We start from the raw sequence: 20,690 nt of genomic DNA, 5'->3' as shown, positions 1-20,690 counted from the left end.
AGGTTCCAGTTAAGCCCCTACCCCCCTATTTTTAAATACCTTAAGACAATCCTCATGTGAGGCCTCGTTAATTCTATTTTAAACAGCATCAGCCTGCAAATAATTTCAATTTTTACATATTCATAGACGACCAGCCCTAAATAAAGTGGGATTTAACGAGGTGGCTGCATTGATCTGGGGTAGGGCTGGAGCTGCAGGGACATACAGAACTTTATAAAGGTTATTAATTTATTTTTTTTTTAATTAGACACCCACAGAAGCTGGGTGGTCTAAAAGCAGGGCTGGGACTGTGCTGCACATATAAAAATTCCCATTTAATGTTTATGGCTCCATGCAGAAAACATCAACCCTCTCCTTTTTGTCTGGATATTGAAAGTGGGAGCACATTTCACATTGAAAATCATTTGGTGTGCCATGAAATCTGAGTGTAAGGGACATGTTGGGGTGGGGGAGTGGTTGAAGGGGTGGATTTTAGTGATTTAGTGCCTGGATCACACGGCCCCATTCCTTACAGAAAATAAAAGTAAGGGAAGGAGGATGAGGGAGGTTAACACACCTGATTTTCCTTCCTGGAAAGAACCCACAGGGAACCAAAGCCCAGCTGAATATAGAGATAAAAATAGGGATGGAGGTAAAAATAGGGATGAGGGTAAAAACAGGGATGGGGGTAAAAATAGCAATGTGTGATAAAAAGAGGGATGTGTGATAACCCAGGGATTAATGCCAAAATAAAGATGTGTAATAAAACCAGGGATGTGTGATAAACCAGGGATTAATGCCAAAATCAGGGATATGTGATAACCCTGGGATGTCTGATAAACCCAGGGATGTGTGATAAAAAAAGGGATATGATAACCCAGGGATGTGTGTTAAACCAGAGATGCCTGATAAAGCAGGGATGTGTGCTAAAACCAGGGTTTAATCCCAAAACCAGAGATGTGTGCCAAACCAGGGATGTGTGCCAAACCAGGGATGTCTGATAAACCCAGGGATGTCTGATAACCCAGGAATGTTCCCTAACCAGGGATGTGTGATAAACCCAGGGATGTGTGATAAACCCAGGGGTGTGTGATAAACCCAGGGATGTCTGATAAACCAGGGATGTCTGATAAACCCAAGGATGTCTGATAAACCCAGGGATGTGTGCTAACCCAGGGATGTGTGCTAACCCAGGGATGTCTGATAACCCAGGAATGTGTGATAACCCAGGGATGTTCCCTGGTGCTAACCAGGGATGGATTTCCCTCCCTCTCTCAGGCCGAGGTGCTGCAGCCCAGGCGCAGCTCAGAGCCTCTCTCCTCCCTCTGGGCTCTCCAAACCTCCCAGAGCTGAGCTGGCAGCACCCCCGGGGCCACCCCCTCTCCAAAAGCCCTGCAGGCACCTCCCAGCTCCCTAATGAACATCTCCCCCCAGGCCAGGCTAATTAAAAGGTGTTTAATGAGCATCTTCCCCCCTGGTTTGTGCCCGGGGCTGGGCTTTGCTCTGCTCCCTTTCTCTGGGGTCCAGGAAAGGTGGGGAGGGATCCCAGCTCTGGGGGGATTTTTCCTGGAGGTGTTCCTGGGGTCTGACAGAGGTGGATCCAGCCCCACCTGTGGATCTCTGCTCTCCCTGAGCTCCTCTGGATCCATCCCCAGCAGAGCCAGATCCTGTGAGTGAGAGGGAAAACCCCACAGCGTGCTCTGCCACAATGATTTCCATTCATCCCCAGAAAACACAGGATAACATTTTTGCCTGATTTCAATCTCCCTACATTAATCAAACCTTTTTTTTTCCTTTTTTTTTTTTCTTCCCTTTTTTTTTCCCAGCCTGAGAGACACAGCGTGGGAGGCACAGGCTGTCCCATGGAATAATATTTTCCAAGCCCTGCTCAAAGTCTGCCTGTCAGCCTGAAGCTTCTCTGCTGTCTGTTCCACCAGAGCTGGACAGGAAACAATCCGTGGGCACAGCAGCTCCAAACAAGGCCAGCATTCCCAGCACAGGGAGCATGAATGGCAACCTTTGTGCTGGGCTGGAGGAAACATCCCCAGCATCGTCCGGGGGGGAAGATTTCTGTTTCCATCACTTCCCTGCTCACTCCTGCTCCTTTCCCCTCTGTCCCAACAGGGATTTCATGGAGGGAATTGAGGATGGTCCATGGGAACCCAGAGCAGGCTGAGCTGGGCTCCCCAAGTTAACTCTGCTCCATCATAAAACTGAATTTCCCCCTTCCCTGCATCCACAGAGAGCCAGGATCAGCCCTGGAGCAAACCTGGTCCAACTGGAAAAGTAAAGAATCTTTAGAACTTTGGGGCTGTAAATTAAAGCCTAAAATTAAATACAAGATTTGATCTGGGACCTTAGAAAAGGCCTCTAAACTTAGGTACTAGAAGTGAGAATGTAGATTTATAAATATATATTGAATGTAGATTTATATATATATATTACAGTATATATTGTAATATATTCCATTTAATATAGAATATATTACAATAATATATAATATATTATATATATTATAGTAATCTGAGCTATTTAATATATTTATTACAGTCTATTTAATAGATATGTATATATTATATAAATATAAATGTATAATAAATAAAAATATAATATATACAAAATATACAATATATATTTATATATTATATAATATATTTTTATAATTATATTTACTTATCTTTATATATATATACTTATATATATAAGTATATATAACATTTTACTTATGTTAAGTAAAAGAAAGTTTTAAGTTTTAGAGTTTAAGATATAGAAAAAATAAAAGTAATTACAAAAATAAACAGGAAGTTCAGAACGCAGTACTGTAAGTTTGTATGTCATAACATAATTAGCTAAGAAAGCCTACACTGTAAAAATGCATTTTAAGTAAAATGCATAAATCTATCGGACAAAATATTTTAAAATTAAGTCCAAACCGTAAATATCCTTGTTAGTAGTGTTTGGTTAGTCAATAAATCCTTAAAAAGTCTTGTAACTAAAATCCTTGTAACCTTCTAAACTCGGCTATAAAGAAGTGAGCTGGACTCACCCTTCTAGCTGTGTAAAAAATAAGAAAACCAAGCAGCACCATCAAAAGCACGTCAGGAGTCCCATCTGGAATGCCCTTGAGCTTCCCCAGGCACAGGCAGCCTGCAGGGGCACAGAGGGGGCAGCAAAGCCTCGGCCAGAGGGGACCCTTCCTGCCCCAGCAGCGCAGGCTTCAGGGAGAAGCTCCCAGCTGCAGATCCCAGGATCCCCAGGTTTTTGTCACAGGGATCCCGTGTGACAAACCCCCCCAAACCCCTCTGCTGTAACCCCAAAAAATCCACACTCGGCTCCATCGCAAGGCAGAGCGCGGCCAAAAATCTGCTTCCAGTGCTTCTGAGCTCCCCAAATTCTCTGTATCCAATGGGGAGCTGGTGCCCAGACCCCCCTGGCTTAACAAAACTCCTCAATCTGCTTCCCAAACTCCCAGCACTTCATTTCCCATCTGCTCCAAGGAATTTATGGCATTTCACTCCAGCTTGGCTGCACTGATTTGAACCCTCCTGGCCTCGGGAGGAGCAGCCTCTGGCAGGGTTTTTCCATGGAAAAAGGCACATCTGGGAATGCTGCTGGCTCCAGGGTTTGCCCTGGGATGGGAACATGGATGGGAATTGTCACCCCAGACCCCTCTGCATTCCAAACACAGGGACAGGAGCTGCCTGCCCTGGAAAAGAAAAACTCCATGTGCTTTTGTTCAGGGAGAGAGCAGAAAACCCATCCCTGTTTCATCCCCAGCTTTCAGTCTGAGTCAGACTCACAGGGATTTTTTTGCCTGCAAGCAGCCAAGTTATTCCCTGGAACAGTCAGGCCCGGCTGCCCTGACCCAGCTTTGTTTTGGATGGGAGGGGAGAAGCAGCTGTGCCCTGTCCGTGCCAGGGGCACAGGAGAGGTGCCCCAGGATCCCGCAGTGCCAATGCCACGTGAGCTTCCCAAGATCCAAGCAAAAAATGCAGTGAAAATCCAGGGTTTGGCATTCCCCAGGCTCGATCTTCCAGCCTTAACGACAACTTTTGATCAAATGTTTCAGATTTTACCCACAAGGGATTCTAAAACAGCATCAGGGCTGCGGGATGGGGCACTGGGAGCTGCACCCACAGGAGATATTCCCACAGGAACAGCATCCCTGGAGCACAGCCTTCACATCCCAGCTGGAAAACAGCTCAGCCAGAGCAAAACCACGACTGGCAGCCAGAAAAATCAGCCAAGGGTGCAGGGAACATCCATCCCACCTGCTGGAAACACAGCGCTGGGACTCCTGATGCAGGAGAAAATCACCCAGGCAGAGAAATCCAGCTGGTTCCCAGTTAATTGTGCACCAGATTCCCTTTTCCTGCCCAAATCAGCCAGCCAAGGTGCAGGCACTGCTCACCACACACCCTCCTCCTCCTCCTCCAACACATCCCCAAATCTTTCTCCTGTTAGAAGCAAATTCCCTGGCACAGGTTTTTTCCAGCAGTCCCTCTGCACACTCCCAAGTTCCTGCAATCCTGCTTGAGGAAATTGATTTCATGGCAAATTTCTCCTTGACAGGAAAAAAATCCTCAGGAAGCAGCAAAGCTCTGTAGGAAAACAGATTTGGCTTTTGTGTGCTCACCTCCAGCACGGGGATGAGCTCCTGCAGACAGAAACTGCTCCTGGGGGATTTGGGAGGGGCAGATTCGGGATTTGGGAGGGGCAGATCAGGATTTGGGAGATGCAAATTCAGGATTTGGGAGGGGCAGGTCAGGATTTGGGAGATGCAAATTCAGGATTTGGGAGGGGCAGGTCAGGATTTGGGAGATGCAGGTTCAGGAGCAGGAATGGCAGGACTCAGGGATACCAGGAGCCTTCCCTGCCACCAGTTCCAGAATCCCAGGGATTTGGGAGGTGCAGATTTGGGATTTGAGAGGTGCAGATTCAGGATTTGGGAGGGGCAGGTCAGGATTTGGGAGATGCAGGTTCAGGAGCAGGAATGCCAGGACTCAGGGATACCAGGATGCCAAGAGGACCAGGAGCCTTTCCTGCCACCAGTTCCAGAATGCCAGGGATTTGGGGGGTGCAGATTTGGGATTTGAGAGGTGCAGATTCAGGATTTGGGAGGTGCAGATTCAGGTTTGGGAGGCTCCTGCATCCCAGTTATCCCTCAGGATCACACTGTGCTCCTACAGGGGGTGGGATGGGAAGGGGATAACCAGCCCCTCGTGCTGATCTCCAAAGGAAGAGCTGCTGATGGGAAAAGGGCAGGAAAAGAGAGACCAGGGACCCCATTCCCCTTCTGATCCCAGGATCCCAGCCATGAGCTCCTCATGGGAGGGGAGATGCTGCAGGTGCCAGGGTGGGACCCCCTCCCTGCCAGCCCCTTGGAGCTCCCCAGCATCCCAGCCCAGGGGATGAGGGCTCAGGATCACCCCAGGGATCCCTGGTGCTGCCTCCATCCTCCAAAGCCACGGAGGGACGTGGAGAAAGGGACACACAGGGGTGTGGCAGCAGCAGGGACCTGGCCTGGTCCTTCTGCTGCTCCATCCAGCCTTGGGAAAGCCACTGGCAAAGGGGAGCAGGGGAGACAGCCCTGCGTGTCCCCTGCCATCCCCTGTGTGTCCCCTGCTGTCACAGACATATTTTATGAAAATTCCTTTTGCCAGGAGCTTTTCTCCTGAGAAGCTGGGAAGCTTCAGCTACTCCATGTTTTGCTGCTTTGGAATGTGATTGGGAGAATTGTTTGCCCAGCATGTGAAATTGTTTTTACTTGATGACCAACAACAGCCACTGGTGTCGAGGCTGTGAGCAGTCACAGGATTCTGTTATTCATTCCTTTGCTTTCCTTTCCAGCTTTCTGATGGATCCTTTCTCTCTATTCTTTTTAGTATAGTTTTAGTATAGCATTTTAATATAGTATAATATCATAATAAATCAGCATTCTGAAACATGGAGTCAAGATTCTCATCTCTTCCTTCGTCCTGGGACTCTTGAGCATGACCCCCCCCTGCCTGTCCCCTGTGTGTCCCCTGCCTGTCCCCTGTGTGTGCCCTGCCTGTCCCCTGTGGGTCCCCACCATCCCCTGCCTGTCCCCTGTGTGTGCTCTGCCTGTCCCCTGTGTGTCCCCTGCGTGTGCCCTGCCTGTCCCGTGTGTCCCCTGCCTGTGCCCTGCCTGTCCCCTGTGTGTCTCCTGCCTGTCCCCTGCCTGTGCCCTGCCTGTCCCCTGTGTGTCCCCTGTGTGTCCCCTGTGTGTCTCCTGCCTGTCCCCTGTGTGTCCCCTGCCTGTCCCCTGTGTGTCCCCTGTGTGTCCCCTGCCTGTCCCCTGTGTGTCTCCTGCCTGTCCCCTGCGTGTTCCCTGCCCGTGCTGCTCCCAGCAGCTCCAGCCCCATCTGGTCCTGCGCGTCCCCTGCCCGTGCTGCTCCCAGCAGCTCCAGCCCCATCTGGTTCCTGTTCCAGCAGCCACCCAAGGAGGGGAGGGAGGGGAAGGATCCCTCCCCCGCGGCTCAGTGGAGAACAGGAGGAGGCAGAGCAGCTTTTTTAAGCCATGGCTGCCCTTCTCTTTACCTTCCTGCCTGGAAGGCGGCCAGGAGCAGCTCCTGCCTTCCCCATTCCCATCTGGAGGGAACCTTCCCCTCCTGGGCGCTCCCGCCCTGCCCTGGCACTGCCCTGGCACCGGCTCCTCTCCTGCTCCCACAGCCCTTTGTCCTGAGCTGCTGTTTGCATCCCGTGGAAATTCCCAACGTTCCCAGCCCTGCAGGGAGCGGGGAAGGAGCGAGGGATGGGAACAGCTCAGCCCCCATGGAGAACACCCCAAAAGGGGAACCTGCCACCATCCCAGCTGCTCCAAAGCCCATCCAAACCCCATTCCAGGGATGGCAGCTACAGCTTCTCTGGGAATTCTATCCCAGCCCCTCACAGGGAACAATTCCTCCCCAGTATCCCACCCAACCCTGCCCTCTGGCACTGGGGAGCCGTTCCCATCCCCATTCCCGTTCCCATTCCCATTCCCCGGCACAGCCTCTCCGTGGGTTCTCCCCATGGATGAAAATCCCGGCCAGGGGCTCTGATCCAGCTGCAGCTCCCGGATGATCCCGGAGGATCCCGGGCGCAGGAACGGAGCCTGCACACCCGGTGGCAGCAAAGAAACGCGCAGGAGAGAGAATCCCGGGAAGGGCCGGGAGGGGAATCCCGGGATCCTGGGCAGGATAGGAATCCTGGGATCCTGGATGAGGGGCAGGAATGAGAATCCCGGGATCATGGATGAGCTGGGATGATGGGCAGGATGGGGAATCCTGGGATCCTGGGCAGGATGGGAATCCTGGGATCCCGGATGATGGGCAGGATGGGAATCACAGGATCCTGAGCAGGATGAGAATTCCAGGATCCTGGGCAGGATGGGGATCCTGGGCAGGATGGGGAATCCTGGAGTACTAGATGAGCTGGGATGATGGGCAGGATGGGAAATCCCAAGATCCTGGGCAGCACGGAGAATCCCAGGACCCTGGGCAGGATGGGAATCCCAGGACCCTGGGCAGGATGGAGAATCCCAGGACCCTCGGCATGATGGAAATCCCAGGATCCTAGATGATGGGCAGGATGGGAATCCCAGGACCCTGGGCAGGATGAATCCAGGATCCTGCGGGGGGATGGGAATCCCAGGACCCTCCCAGAGCCCAGGCATTCCCGGGGTGGCTGAGCTGATCCAGCACAGCAAAGCTCCAGGTGTGTTAAATGTGAGATTCCCTTCTTCCCAAATTCTCATTTTTGGGGTTTCAGCCCCAAAAATCCCAGGATGTGCCCCTGGCTGGGATCATTGTGGGGCTGCCCCTGCTCTGCTCACACCCCCTGGAAAATCCCTTTGGGATCCCTGCAAGGTGTCAGGAACCCATCCAAAGGAGATTTTGGGAAGGAACTGCTCCATGTGAGGGTGGGGAGGCCCAGGTTTGCAGGATGAGCATCCCCAGAGGCTCAGTCCCACCCTGGAGGGAGGAGAAGTGGAATGGAGGAGGGAAACTGAGGCACGGAGCTGCTACACTAAAATGCTGTTCGAAAGGAATGGAGGTGAGGGGGAACCTGACTCAGAGCTGTGTCCAAGGAGCAATTTTCCCTTGGATGTGTCCAGAGCCAGCACTACTTCTCACATTAAATATAATTTTACACCAATATATTATATCTGTATCTATATATCTATAAAGTATCTATAGATAGTATATATAAAATGTATATTAAAAGATAGAATATATACATTTATAATATAATTTATAGTATAGATAATTTATAATAGATATTTTATATATTTATGTATTATATATTATTTTATATTATATAGAATGTATAATATAGAATATTCTATATCTCATCTATATTTATATTATAAATTATATTTTCTATAATTTATAATAGAATTTGTATTATATATAAAGATAATCTATATAAAAATATACCTATTCCAGCTCTTTTTCAAACCAAGGAACACCTCCAATCCTCCTGGAGATTCCCAAACCATCCCCTGAGCTGACAGTGACAGACACTGGTGGCAGGCAGGGATTCTGTCCCCTCTGCACTGACTGAATTTGCATTGGGATTTTCCTGCTCCACCTTTTATCTCCCATGATTAATGCCCTGCAAACCCAGAGACAGCAGCAGCTGCTCCTCCCCAGCTTCCCCAGAGCAGCTGAGGGGGAAAAAATCTGCTTTTGTTGCAGCTCTGCTGGCTTTGTGAAAAGCCTTTTATTGCCAAGGGTGAAGGAACACTGAGTAAAGCTGGAGTATCCTGCTCTTTCATTGCCAAGGGTGAGGGGACACTGAGTAAAGCTGGAGTATCCTGCTCCTCTCCTGGGATCTGGGGCACTCCAGGGGTCTGGGATGGGACAGGGATGGGAATGGAAGGTTTGGGATGGGTCTTTGTGGGGCACAGCTTGTGCCTGGCCAGAGAAGGGGTTGGACAGCCTGGATGGACCCAAAATCAGCCTGGATGGATCTAAAATCAGCCAGGATGGACCCAAAATCTGCCTGGATGGACCCCACAGCTCCTTCAGCAGGAATCATGGAATGGTTTGGGTTGGAAGGGACCTCAAAGATCAACCCAGGGACACCTTCCACTCTGCTCCAGCCTGGCCTGGGACACTGCAGGGATCCAGGGGCCTCCCCACCCTCACAGGGAGCAATTTCTCCCTAAAACTGATCCCGTTTTCCCCAGGAGCAAGACCAGCAGGTGCAAATTCCAGGGAAAAGCAGAGCACAGGGAGAGCCTGGCAGGGAGGTGCCGTTTGCAGGGCGGCCACCAAGAGGTGCCAGCAGCTCTTGCACAGCCTCGGCAGCTCCTCCAGCCCAGCTCCAGGTTTATTATCCCTTCCTCCTGTTTCTCCAGCTCCTCTCCAGCTTTATTATCCTCTCCTTCCATTTTTCCAGCTCCTCTCCAGGTTTATTTTCCCTTTCTCCTGTTCCTTCAGCCCAGCCCCAGCTCTGCCAGGGGCAGTGGGTGCTGCCAGCTGGGCTGAGCTCCTGGGGAGGAGCAGGATGCATCCTCAGTGCCCAAATCCCAGAGTTTGGAGGAGCAGGATGCATCCTCAGTGCCCAGATCCCAGAGTTTGGAGGCGCAGGATGCATCCTCAGTGCCCAAGTCCCAGAGTTTTTTGGAGGAGCTGGATGATGCCCCCAGGTCCCAGCAATGCCAGGGAAGCACGGAAGGGTTTTCCTGGGAGCTCTGCCAGGAGGAGGGATGCCAGGACTCAGGGATGCCAGGATGCCAAGAGGACCAGGAGCCTTCCCTGGCACCAGCTGCAGAGCCCCGTGGCCCTGCCTGGCAGGAATGGCACACAAAGCCACCAGGTGCTTCCCAGCCGTTGGGGATGCTGCTTTCAGGGAAAATCCCAGCATTTCCCTGTGCCAGGGATCCTGCCTGGAACCAGCTCAGGTGGGACAGCAGGAGGAGGAGGAGATGAAGGAATCCTGCAGGGAGCCATGGAGACACCAGGGAAAAGGAGGGTGGAGATTCCACCATTCCTGCTGCCAGCTCCAAGAAAGGGATTTACAGGCTGAGATTTCCCTCTTCTCCTCCTGATTTACACATCCCCAGCTCCCAGCCTCAGCCCTTTTCCTGCCCTGACAGCAAAGCAGCTGCCAGTGCTGAGCTGAGCATCCCCAGGGATGTTTAACAGGAGAAGAGAGGGGATGAACACCCCAAAATCCCTGGGTGCAGCTCCTGAGAGCCAGCAGCACCCACTGGGACACTCAGCTGCCTCTCCCCAGCTCCAGTGATCCCAGAGAGGCAAAACCACGGAGCCACTGAGGGACCATCAGCACCAGAAACCTTTTCTCACATCTGCCAGCGCAGAGTGAGGAAAATGCAGCAGCACCAGGGATTGTTCCCACTCCTTTGCCACCCTTGTTCTTCCAGGCAGGTTCCATCAACCCACGGATCCCCAACCCCCAGCCCGGGCCAAGGTGGGCCAGCCAAGCTCCAAGAGGCAAAGGAACACACAAAAAGCAGGATCAGGTCTTACCTGGCACTTTGGAATGTGGCAGAGTCGGATTTCCCAACGGCCCCGAAGCCAACTCCCACTGCCAGGCCCTCTGGAAAGCAGGGAAAAACCAGTAAGGACCAGGAAGGTGCAGCCCTGTGCCCAGCCCAGGGGGATCCTGCTCCTTGGAATCCACAATTCCATCCACCATGACCCAAGCTGTTCTCCAGCACGGGGAGAGGTTCTGGATTGATGAGTAAAGAAGGAGAAAGATCCCAATCCCCAGCAGCTGGAATGGGATTTCACCAAGGAGCCAAGCAGTGCCAAACAGCAAAGCTGCTCCAGAAGGCTCAAAAGCTTTTTGGAAGCACCAAAAGCACCAAAAGCTTGGTGGGTTCCAGAAGAACAAAGCCCAGCTTCTCCCAGGAATCCCCCAGGAGCTGGAATAAACCAGGATCAGCTCCCAGCAGTGGCCCCTGCCCTCCCTCTGTGCCCCAAAACCACACAACACCTGTAGGGACAGGCTCCAAAGCATGAGGAAACCCAAATTCCAGGAGAAAATTCCTGCCTTGCAGATTATTGTATATTGTATATTAGCTGTAATATTGTATATTACAGCTAATCCCATCATTTTAAATACAGTTTATCCCATAAACCCCAAGGAAAACAGCTGAAAAGCCTTCCCAGAAAAAAAAAACAAAAAACAAAAAACTGATTTTCAGAAAGCATCAAAGTCTCGGTATTTTTTTCCCCCTTGGTTTAAAATATCCATTTTTGGGGTATAAAATCCCAATTTTTGAGGTACAAAATCCCCATCTTTGAGGTATAAAATCCCCATTTTTGAGGTATAAAATCCCCATTTTGGGGCATTGAAATCCCAATTTTGGGTTTTAAATCCCCATTTTTGGGGCTTCAAAATCCCCATTTTTGGGGCTTCAAAATCCCCATTTTTGAGGTTTTAAATCCCCATTTTTGAGGTTTTAAATCCCCATTATTGAGGTATAAAATCCCCATTACTGAGGTTTTAAATCCCCATTTTTGAGGTATAAAATCCCCATTTCGGGGCATTGAAATCCCCATTTTGGGTTTTAAATCCCCATTTTTGGGGCTTCAAAATCCCCATTTTTGGGGCTTCAAAATCCCCATTTTTGAGGTTTTAAATCCCCATTTTTGAGGTTTTAAATCCCCATTATTGAGGTATAAAATCCCCATTACTGAGGTTTTAAATCCCCATTTTTGAGGTTTTAAATCCCCATTTTTGGGGCTTAAAAACCCCACTTTTGGCGTTTTTTGCAGCCTGGTGGCCTCGCTCCCCTCCCAGGGGGTGGGGGGAATGTTCAGAGGACAGAACCAAAACTGGAGGGGCTCAGGTGAGCCTTCAGCAGGTGGGAAGGGCACCCTGTTCGTGTTTGTGGCCCTGAGAGTTCCCAGTTGCCTTGGAAACAGCAGGAAAAGCAGCAGCACTCCCCGGGATAACCAAACATTGCCATCCCTGAGCCTCAACTCAACACTTGGCAGCTCCTCAGAGCCTGGAGCCACGGACAGGGGGAAACCAGAGCAGAACCAGCCCTGAAACAGGGTGAGGAGATCCCAAAAATCAAAAAAAAAAAAAATTGGCCCAAAATCCCCCAAAAATTGGCCCAAAACCCCCCAAAAAATTGGCATGTGCCACACCCGGAGGTCACCAAGTGTCCCCACTGTCCCCAGCTCACCCAGCTGGGACACAGCTCTGCTGAGCCCTGCAGGGTGGGGGTGCCCGGGGGGCTCAGCAGAACTGGGGCACAAAAATAGAATAAAAATGGAATTTTCTGCCCACGAAACCAGCCCTGGCACTGCTCCTCCCAGAGATCCCTCAGCCAGGGGGCAGAATTCAAAGGGAAAAGCCCTTTTTTAGTAATTCCCATTCCAAATGGTGTGTGAGGAACAGAAATGCCTTTTTTTTTTGGTGAGGAAAGGAGAATTTGAGATGCTAAAAAGCCCCTTTGCAGGAGCAGGACTGAGGGTACCAGCACAGGGAGCTCATCCCAAAAGATCCATCCCTGTGAGGGAACAGAGCACCAACAGTTCCCAAATCCTGCAGGACCTGCACATCCCACAGCACAAAGAGATCCCAAATCCTGCAGGATCTGCACATCCCACAGCACCACAGTTCCCAAATCCTGCTCAGTGATCCCAAATCCTGCAGGATCTGCACATTCCACAGCACCAACACTTCCCAAATCCTGCTCAGTGATCCCAAATGCTGCAGGACCTGCACATCCCACAGCACAAAGAGATCCCAAATCCTGCAGGATCTGCACATCCCACAGCACCACAGTTCCCAAATCCTGCTCAGTGATCCCAAATCCTGCAGGATCTGCCCATCCCACAGCACAGGGACCCCCCAGGTGCTGCCAGGGCTGGGGGTGTCCCTGTCCCCTCCCAGAGGGGCTCTGGGGCTGGTTCTCTGCCTCAGCACAGCGAGAGGGAAGCTTCTCCAGCTGCCAAGGTCTCATCCATTATTCATCCTGCTCTTGGAAGAGCTGCTCAGCTCCTAGTGGGAAATTAATCTTGCCATAATGAGGTTTGGATTTCTCCAAGAGTTTAAGCACTGCCACTCAGAGCTTTTTCCCTGCAGACCGAAGCCCAGGGCCCTCCAGGAAACATCATTTTGTCATTATTGCTGGAGGATTAGCAGATTCCAGGCATTCTCCAGGCTTGTAGGTTCCCCTCCACCTGAGGGTTTGTGGGCATTCAGGTGGAATTTGGGAGGCAGGAGGCAATCCTGCTCATTCCTAATCCTGGTTTAACCCCCTCAGGAGCCAGGCCATCCTTTTCTTTCTTCTCTTCCTCCCACAAAAGCAAATCCTCATTTCAATCCTCAGTTCAATTCCATGGAGCTGCAGCAGCTAACGGAGCTGACAACTCAACCTCCACCTGATTTTATAGAAATCCACCTGATTTTAGAGAATTCCACCTGATTTGAAAGAACTCCACCTGATTTTATAGAATTCCACCTGATTTTATATAATTACATCTGATTTTAACGGAGGTGGCAGCAGGGAGGTGGCAGCAGGATGGTTGTCCAGCCACTCCCATCCCTGCATAAGGAATTCCACCTGATTTTATATAATTACATCTGATTTTAAAGAACTCCACCTGATTTTATAGGATTCCATGTGATTTTTAAGAATTAAAGCAACTGCCCAACATCCCAAAACTCCTCCATGCTGGAAATGCTGGAAGCAGAAAACGTTTTCCCACATTACCAAAGCAGAACTGAGCTAAAAGCAGGGCCTGGCCCTGCTGGGATTGAGCTCTCCTGACCCCACAGCACCTGAATCCATCAGAGATATTTAAAGTTTCATTCCCAGCACATCAATGCTTTCTCAGGCCACTGCTCAGCGAGGTTTAATGTGACAGAGCGGAGATCCGATGGGGACAAGGCAGGGAAGCAGCTCCCACATGCATATTTCAGTGGGATATTTCATTCCAGCTGGTGAAAATCCTGGATTTAATTGCCTTTTGTCACCTTGGTGGCTGCTGCTGCTGACAAAACACCGAGGTGTTTTCAGTGCAGCACTGGCTGCCTCCAAATGAGTTGATGACAGACGAGCTGGTGACAAGGGGACATCAGAGACCCCCCTGTCCCCGCCTTACCAGCCTGAGGAAAAAATCCCCACCCTGGAAAACATGGAATTTCCTTCAGCTGCTCCCACTGCAGAGCCTCCAGCTGCAGGGGGAGCCAAACACAGCCTGAGAGCAGCAGCCTCGGCTGGGGATGTCACCTGAGCCCTGGGGATGTCACCTGTGTCCCTCACTGAGAGCAGCACCCACAGGTGGGGACATCACCCACATCCTTCACCAAAAAATGCCACCTGTGTCCTTCACCTGAGGGCATCACCCAAACCTGGGGATGGCACCTTCATCTCTGACCTGGGAATGTCACCTGAGCCCTGGGGATGCCACTTGTGTCCCTCACTGAGAGCAGCAGCCATGGCTGGGGATGTCACTGGGTCCTTCACCTGCGGGCATCCCACATGGCTGGAGATGCCACCCACACCTGGGGATGTCACCTGGGAATCACCTGGGCCTTCCACATGGCTGGGGATGTCACCTGGGGATGTCCCCCACCCCTGGGGATGTCCCCCATGTCCCTCTCCCTCCCTGCAGGTTATCCCAAGGACTCCAGCGAGGCTTTCCCTCCACAGGAGATGGAAATGTCCCAGCCCTGCTGGGGAGGTGACAATTAACGAGGTGACAATTACCGGGCCATTAATCACAGCTCAAGGGGACCTCTCCCAGCTCCTGCAGTGCCGTGGAACGTTCTGGATGGAGCTCCCGGCTCTGCCTCCATCCCCTCTATCCCCTCCTCCCCATCCCTGGCTCCCTCTGGAATTCCCCCGGAGCTGCCAGGGGCAGCAGCCCCGGGGACCAATCCCAGCTGGATTTTCTCTCCAGAGCAGAAACGCTGGGAAAAACTCAGGGCTGTTCCAGTGTGCATCTTCCCATCCCTGAGGTAGCCCGGGCCAGCAGGCTGCTCCACTCCCTGCAGTTCCATGGAATTGCTGCCCCACCTCTCCCTGCAGCAGCAGCATCCCTTACCTGCATCTTCCTGGGGATGCAAGGCTGCAGGGAAGCCTTTTCCTCCTTTTCCTCGCTAAAAATGACCTTTCCAGTAGGACTGGGGCTGCTCCAGGTGCCCAGGAAGAGGCAGGAGCAGGCAGGGCAGGAGGGATGCTGGAATTCCAGGAAGAGGCATCACCCAGACGAGGCACAGATTAATGGGTGCAGCCAACCTGGCTCCTGTTCTCACACCCTGCTGAGCCCCAGCAGGTTCCCAAATCCTCATTAAAGTCAACAATTGGAAAACAGCCTCAATTTCAACAGCCCCACGAAAAAAACCAAAAAACATCATCATTCCAAATGAATGTTCCCAGCCTTTGAATGGAGCTGGGAGAATATTCATATCAATAATCAGAGCTGCTCATAATTGAGATGCAATCTGGCACTCATTGTCCTTCCCTCGGGAGGCTGAGCCCTGTCCCGGGAGGGGGAATCCAATCAATTTTTGCTAATGACAAAGCAAGCAGCCTGGAAATCACCTCCCTTCCCAGGAACTCCAATCTGCCAGCACAGCACGGAGCCTCTGCCGTGCACAGCCCCCTCCCTTCAGCCCAGGAGCTGCTCCACAGCCCCTCCCTTCAGCCCAGACCCACCTTCACCCCTAACCCCATCTTCAGCCCAAGATCTGCTCCACAGACCCCTCCCGTCACCCCCAGCCCCACCTTCAGCCAGGAGCTGCTCCACCTCGGCAAGGAGCAGCTCTTGGCACAGGTCAGGCTCTGCCTGACCCTTGTGGGGCTGCTTTGAGATTTAAAAAGCTGCAGCATCCAGAATTGCAGCTGGGAAGAGCAGGGATTCAACCAGCAGCACTGAGGGAGCTCTCCTGGAAGGTGTGAAACCCCAAGGGTCAGGTACAAACCCCACAGATGAGCTACAAACCCCAAGGGTGAGGTACAAACCCCATGGGTGAGGTACAAACCCCATGGGTCAGATAAAAACTCCATGGATCAGGTACAAACCCCATGGATCAGATAAAAACTCCATGGATCAGGTACAAACCCCTCTGAGGAGCTCCCTCCTCACTGGTGGGAAGATTCCTGCAGTTTTGGACAACACCAACACCTGCATCCTCACCTGCATCCCTCACCTGCATCCTCACCTGTCTGAGGAGAAGGTGCCCAGCCCAGCCCAGCCCAGCTCTGTGTCCCTCACTTGGGGCTTGCCATGGAAGCTCCTGGAAGCTGGAGGAGTGTGGAATGTTCCTCCTGTGGAATGTTCAGCATCCCTGGTTTCACTGTTTTCCCTCTTTTTCACCATGCTTCTGCCTACCTGATTTTATTTTCCCATTTTCCCTCTTTTTCACTAGGATCCTGCTTCCTTTGTGTCACTATTTTCCCATTTTCCCTCTTTTTCACTAGGATCCTGCTTCCTTTGTGTAACTATTTTCACACTTTTCCACTAGATTCCCACTTCCCTTATTTCACAACATTTTCCCCCTCTGTTCCTGCCTCCTGGCAAGCCAAAATGCACCAGTGAGCATTTCCAGCACCAGCTAAAATCAGCGTCACAGACGAGTCCAATGGAATTTTCCTCTGACCTTCCCCAGCCCAGAGCGCTGCTCCAGGCAGGTGACACAGCAGGGACACTGAACTGCCTAAACTGGGAGAAACCATAAAAAAAACCCAGCAGCCAGGTCCAGCTGTCCCTCCCAGGCTGTCCCCAGAGATGCTCCCACAGAGCTCAGGGCCCAGGCTGAAATCAGGGTGACATTTCCAGCCCTGGGGCAGCCTCCCCTCTGTCCCCCTGCCCTGGGGTCACACCTGGAGGTGGCAGCACGGAGGTGGCAGCAGGGAGGTGGCAGCAGGATGGGCAGGAGGTCTTGGGCCTCTCCTGCAGCAGCCGGAAGCCAGGCAGCAGAGCTGGGAGCAGGGCAGAGCCCCCAGGAGCCCCCCAGGGTCCAGCCCTGGTGGCCCTGGGTCCCTCCCCTGCCCTCCCCTCCCCAGCACAAAGGGAAGGCTGTTGAGCTCACACCTCTCTAATTGTTATTTGTGATACAGCAGTAACATTTTAATTAATCTGAAGTCTTCAGCCTAACAGCCACCCAAGGTACAAAGCTAAACCAGAATAAACAGGGCTTGATTAAATACATAATTAATGTTCTGCAAAAGCTGGCATATATGAATATTAATTAGCAGCAAGAGTCTGCAGTTTGGCATCTCCTGTCATGATCAATTTATCCTTTCCATTGGCATTCCTAGCTTTGGAAGAAATGATCCAACCTTTCCTCCAAACACTCAGGGACTGTGGCAGCCTGGGCTGGGGGTTCCATCCCCTCCCCTGCACAAGGAGCTGCAACAGAGACACAGGCACTGCCAGGCCCAGCCAGCCCAGCCCCAAAAGAGGCTCCAAGTGCCCAAAACATTCCCTGCTGGCAATAAAAAGGGAGCTCATCCCCCAGCAGCACGGGAGGAGAACAGGGATGGAGCTTGGCACAGCAGGCAGGGGAAACTGAGGCAGAGTTTGGGGAGGGAGGGTTCAGAGCAGCTCCAGCCCGGCAGGGGCAGCTCAGAGCCCCAGCAGGGTGAGCGGGGATCCCTCCCAGGGATGTGGAGCACAGGACGGACAGGAAACCCTCGGGAATGACCTCGGTGGGAGTGCAGAGAGCTCCCGGGGAGGCAGAGGGAGCACCAGAGCCGGGAGCTGCTCCAGAGGGAGCTGGAGAAGAGCAGGCTCTGGAGAGAGCCCATGGAGCCCTTTCAGCACTTCTGAAGCACTCATAAAAGCTGGTTTTCCTTAGAAGAGCTTGTATAAAAGATGGAGAGTGGCTTTTTACACAGGCAGCTCGTGATAGGACAAGGGGGAATGGTTGGAAAGGGAAAGAGGGAAGATTTCCATGAAATGTTAGGAATCAATTGTTCCCTGTGAGGCTGGGGAGGCCCTGGGAGGGATTTCCCAGAGCAGCTGTGGCTGCTCCATCCCTGCAGGTGTCCAGGGCACCCAGGGACAGTGGGAGGTGTCCCTGCCCATGGCAGGGGTGGCACTGGATGAGCTCTGAGGTCCTTTCCCACCCAAACCATTCCAGGACTTCCTGAGGAGCAGGGAATGATGTTCCCAGGGCTGGAGCACCCCCAGCACCTCCCAGCTCAGCACCATCCACCCTCCCCAGCACCAGGAGTGCTCCCCGTGCTAATTTCAATTAAATTTCACTTCATTCACACCCGTGCCAGCCTTTCCTCTGGCAGGGCTGCTAACTGAGGCAGAGATTCCTGTTTTTCCAAACCCTGCCTGCAGCAGGCACTGCTGCTGCTTCCTCTGGGAGAGCAGAAGGAATTCAGAGCCCCAAACTGCTGCTCACCTGATTGCATCACAGCCTGAATTATTTATCCCCAGCCTGAATTATTTCTCTGTGCCCTGTGGGAAGGGCTCTGCAGCACCAGGGCTCAGCTCCAGCCTCTGATTTGGGAGGGTGACTTTGGACAAACCCCCAGGGAGAGGAGGGTGTGGGGCAGGGCTTTGGCTTTGCTGAGTGGCCCCAGTGTCACCAGCACTGCTGGAAAGGCACTGGGGGAGAGCAGGAGGGAATTTGGGGGCTGGAGCTCAGCAGGGACAGGGCCAGCACTGAGCTGAGCCCAGCAGGGCCTGAGCCCCATTCCCACCCTCCCTGGGCGTGAAGCTTTGGTGTTGTGGCCTTGAAGATGCAAGGGAGAGTTTGAAAGCCTCTGTCACCACTGAGGGGTGGCTTTGTGCTCCTGGAGGAGCAGCTCAGTGTCTCAGGGCCATGTCAGCACCAAGCTCCTGCCACGGGTGACACTTTGGTCACCCTCTGCAGAACTTTCTCCTTTGGCAGGAATCAGGGAGGTGCCACCTGCCTCTTCACTCCTGACACTTCCTTTGAGGGATGAAATCCAATTCCACTTCACTCACTGCAGACATTTCTCCTTTTTTCTCGGAGTGTGTGGCTCATTTAAAGCTCCCTCCTCACCTTCCTCTCCCAGCACCACCTGGAGCTGAACTACAGCACCCAAATTATCCCCCTGGAATTAATTAAAAAAAGAAGCATGAGGAGGGAGAAATGTTTTGCTGCTGCTGACAAACTGGAGCATGTTAATGCCCAGGAACAGCTCGTGCTGGTGATGCAAGAAGAGCAGCAAATCATTAACTCCCAGCTCCTTATCAGGATAAGCCAGGGGGCACCAGGAGCACCCAAAGGTGCCCACAGCCAGCTGGAAGGAGGAAATTCCCAGTCCAGGAGCAGCAGGAGGCTGGAAGGGCTGGAGGAGGGAACAGCCAGGAGCTCTGTGTGTGTTCCCTTGGATTCTGTCACTGCCAGGGAATTACACACAGGACATCCCTGGTGGGATTGAGGACGGGTGTCCTGGCACTGGTTAAAGTCACTCTCAAAGTCACCAGGCACAAAATGACACGTGAGGGAACAAGGGAGCCCCGAGCCCAGCAGCTCCACACCGCCAATACCAATGAAACGTCGCTCTTCCCAAAACCTTCATGGTTCCTTCCCAAATTTACAGGTCCAGAAGCTTTTCCCTGCACCTACCCAGCCTGAGCCAGGCCCAGAGCAGAGAAGGGAGAAAGGAAAAGTGAGGGAAGAAGAGGAGGAGGAGGGAGGGAGAAGAAACCAGGAGAAAAGCCCTGGAAAAGGCTGCCTTATTTTACTTCCAACATCCCCAGGAATTGCAAAGCAGCTGAACATCCCAAACTGATCTCCTCATCCTTTGAGCTCCTCTGTCAGCCGCACAAAGCCCAGCCTGGCAGGACTCAGCCCTCCAGGACCTGCAGAGCTCCACAATTTCCCACCCATTATCCAAATCCATGCCTTGCCTGAGGAAATGAACCCCAAGTGCAGCTTCTCCTGCAGAGTCTGATCACACAGAGAGGCTGAAGGGAGCAGGGTTTGTCACCCTTCCCAATCCACCTGTGACTGAGGAAATGAATCCCAAGTGCAGCCTCTCCTGCAGAGACTGATCACACAGAGAGGCTAAAGGCAGCAGGGTTTGTCACTTTTCCCAACCTGAGGAAATAAACCCCAGCTCCAGATTCTCCTGCAGACTGATCACACAGAGAGAGGGTAAAAGGAGCAGGGTTTGTCACCTTTCCTCATCCATCTTTGCCTGAGGAAATAAACCCCAAGTGCAGCTTCTCCTGCAGAGACTGATCACACAGGCTAAAGGGGAGCAGGGTTTGTCACCTTTCCCAATCCACCTTTGCCTGAGGAAATAAACCCCAACTGCAGCCTCTCCTGCAGAGATTGATCACACAGAGAGAGGGTAAAAGGAGCAGGGCTTGTCACTTTTCCCAACCTGAGGAAATAACCCCCAAGTGCAGCTTCTCCTGCAGTCTGATCACACAGAGAGGCTGAAGGGAGCAGGGTTTGTCACCTTCCCAATCCACCTGTGCCTGAGGAAATGAACCCCAAGTGCAGCCTCTCCTCCCAGAGAGGCTGAAGGGAGCAGGGTTTGTCACCTCTCCCCCCCCACCCTTGGGAGTCACAGTTCCCACCCACGCTGGGCTGGCACCAGGCAGGCTGCAGCTGCTCCAGGCTCCCCCCAGCCCCCTCCCCACGGGTTCTGCTGCTGCCAAGGCCTCACGTGGCTCAGCCCCACCAAATCTGGCACGGGATCCTGGCCAAAGGCGCCCACTCAGCGAGTGCCATCTGCCAGGGGGACAGGGATGGCAGGGGAGCTGGGATCT

General features: G+C 52.3%; 1 protein-coding gene across 1 annotated transcript in view; it reads right to left on the bottom strand.

Annotated features, from left to right (window-relative positions):
* The window catches only part of SLC39A11 (solute carrier family 39 member 11), a 70,768-nt gene that overhangs the window by 10,029 nt on the left and 40,049 nt on the right, over positions 1–20,690 (bottom strand). Inside the window, exon 7 of the mRNA XM_041485841.1 lies at positions 10,482–10,551. Within this exon, the coding sequence (XP_041341775.1) occupies positions 10,482–10,551 (70 nt within the window). The remainder of the gene's footprint in view (positions 1–10,481; positions 10,552–20,690) is intronic.

This window comes from Pyrgilauda ruficollis, unplaced genomic scaffold (assembly GCF_017590135.1).
Source record: "Pyrgilauda ruficollis isolate IOZ18807 unplaced genomic scaffold, ASM1759013v1 scaffold72, whole genome shotgun sequence".
Lineage (NCBI taxonomy): Eukaryota > Metazoa > Chordata > Aves > Passeriformes > Passeridae > Pyrgilauda > Pyrgilauda ruficollis.
The sequence above is the reverse complement of the archived record's forward strand: the minus strand, read 5'-3'. Positions and strand labels throughout refer to the sequence as shown.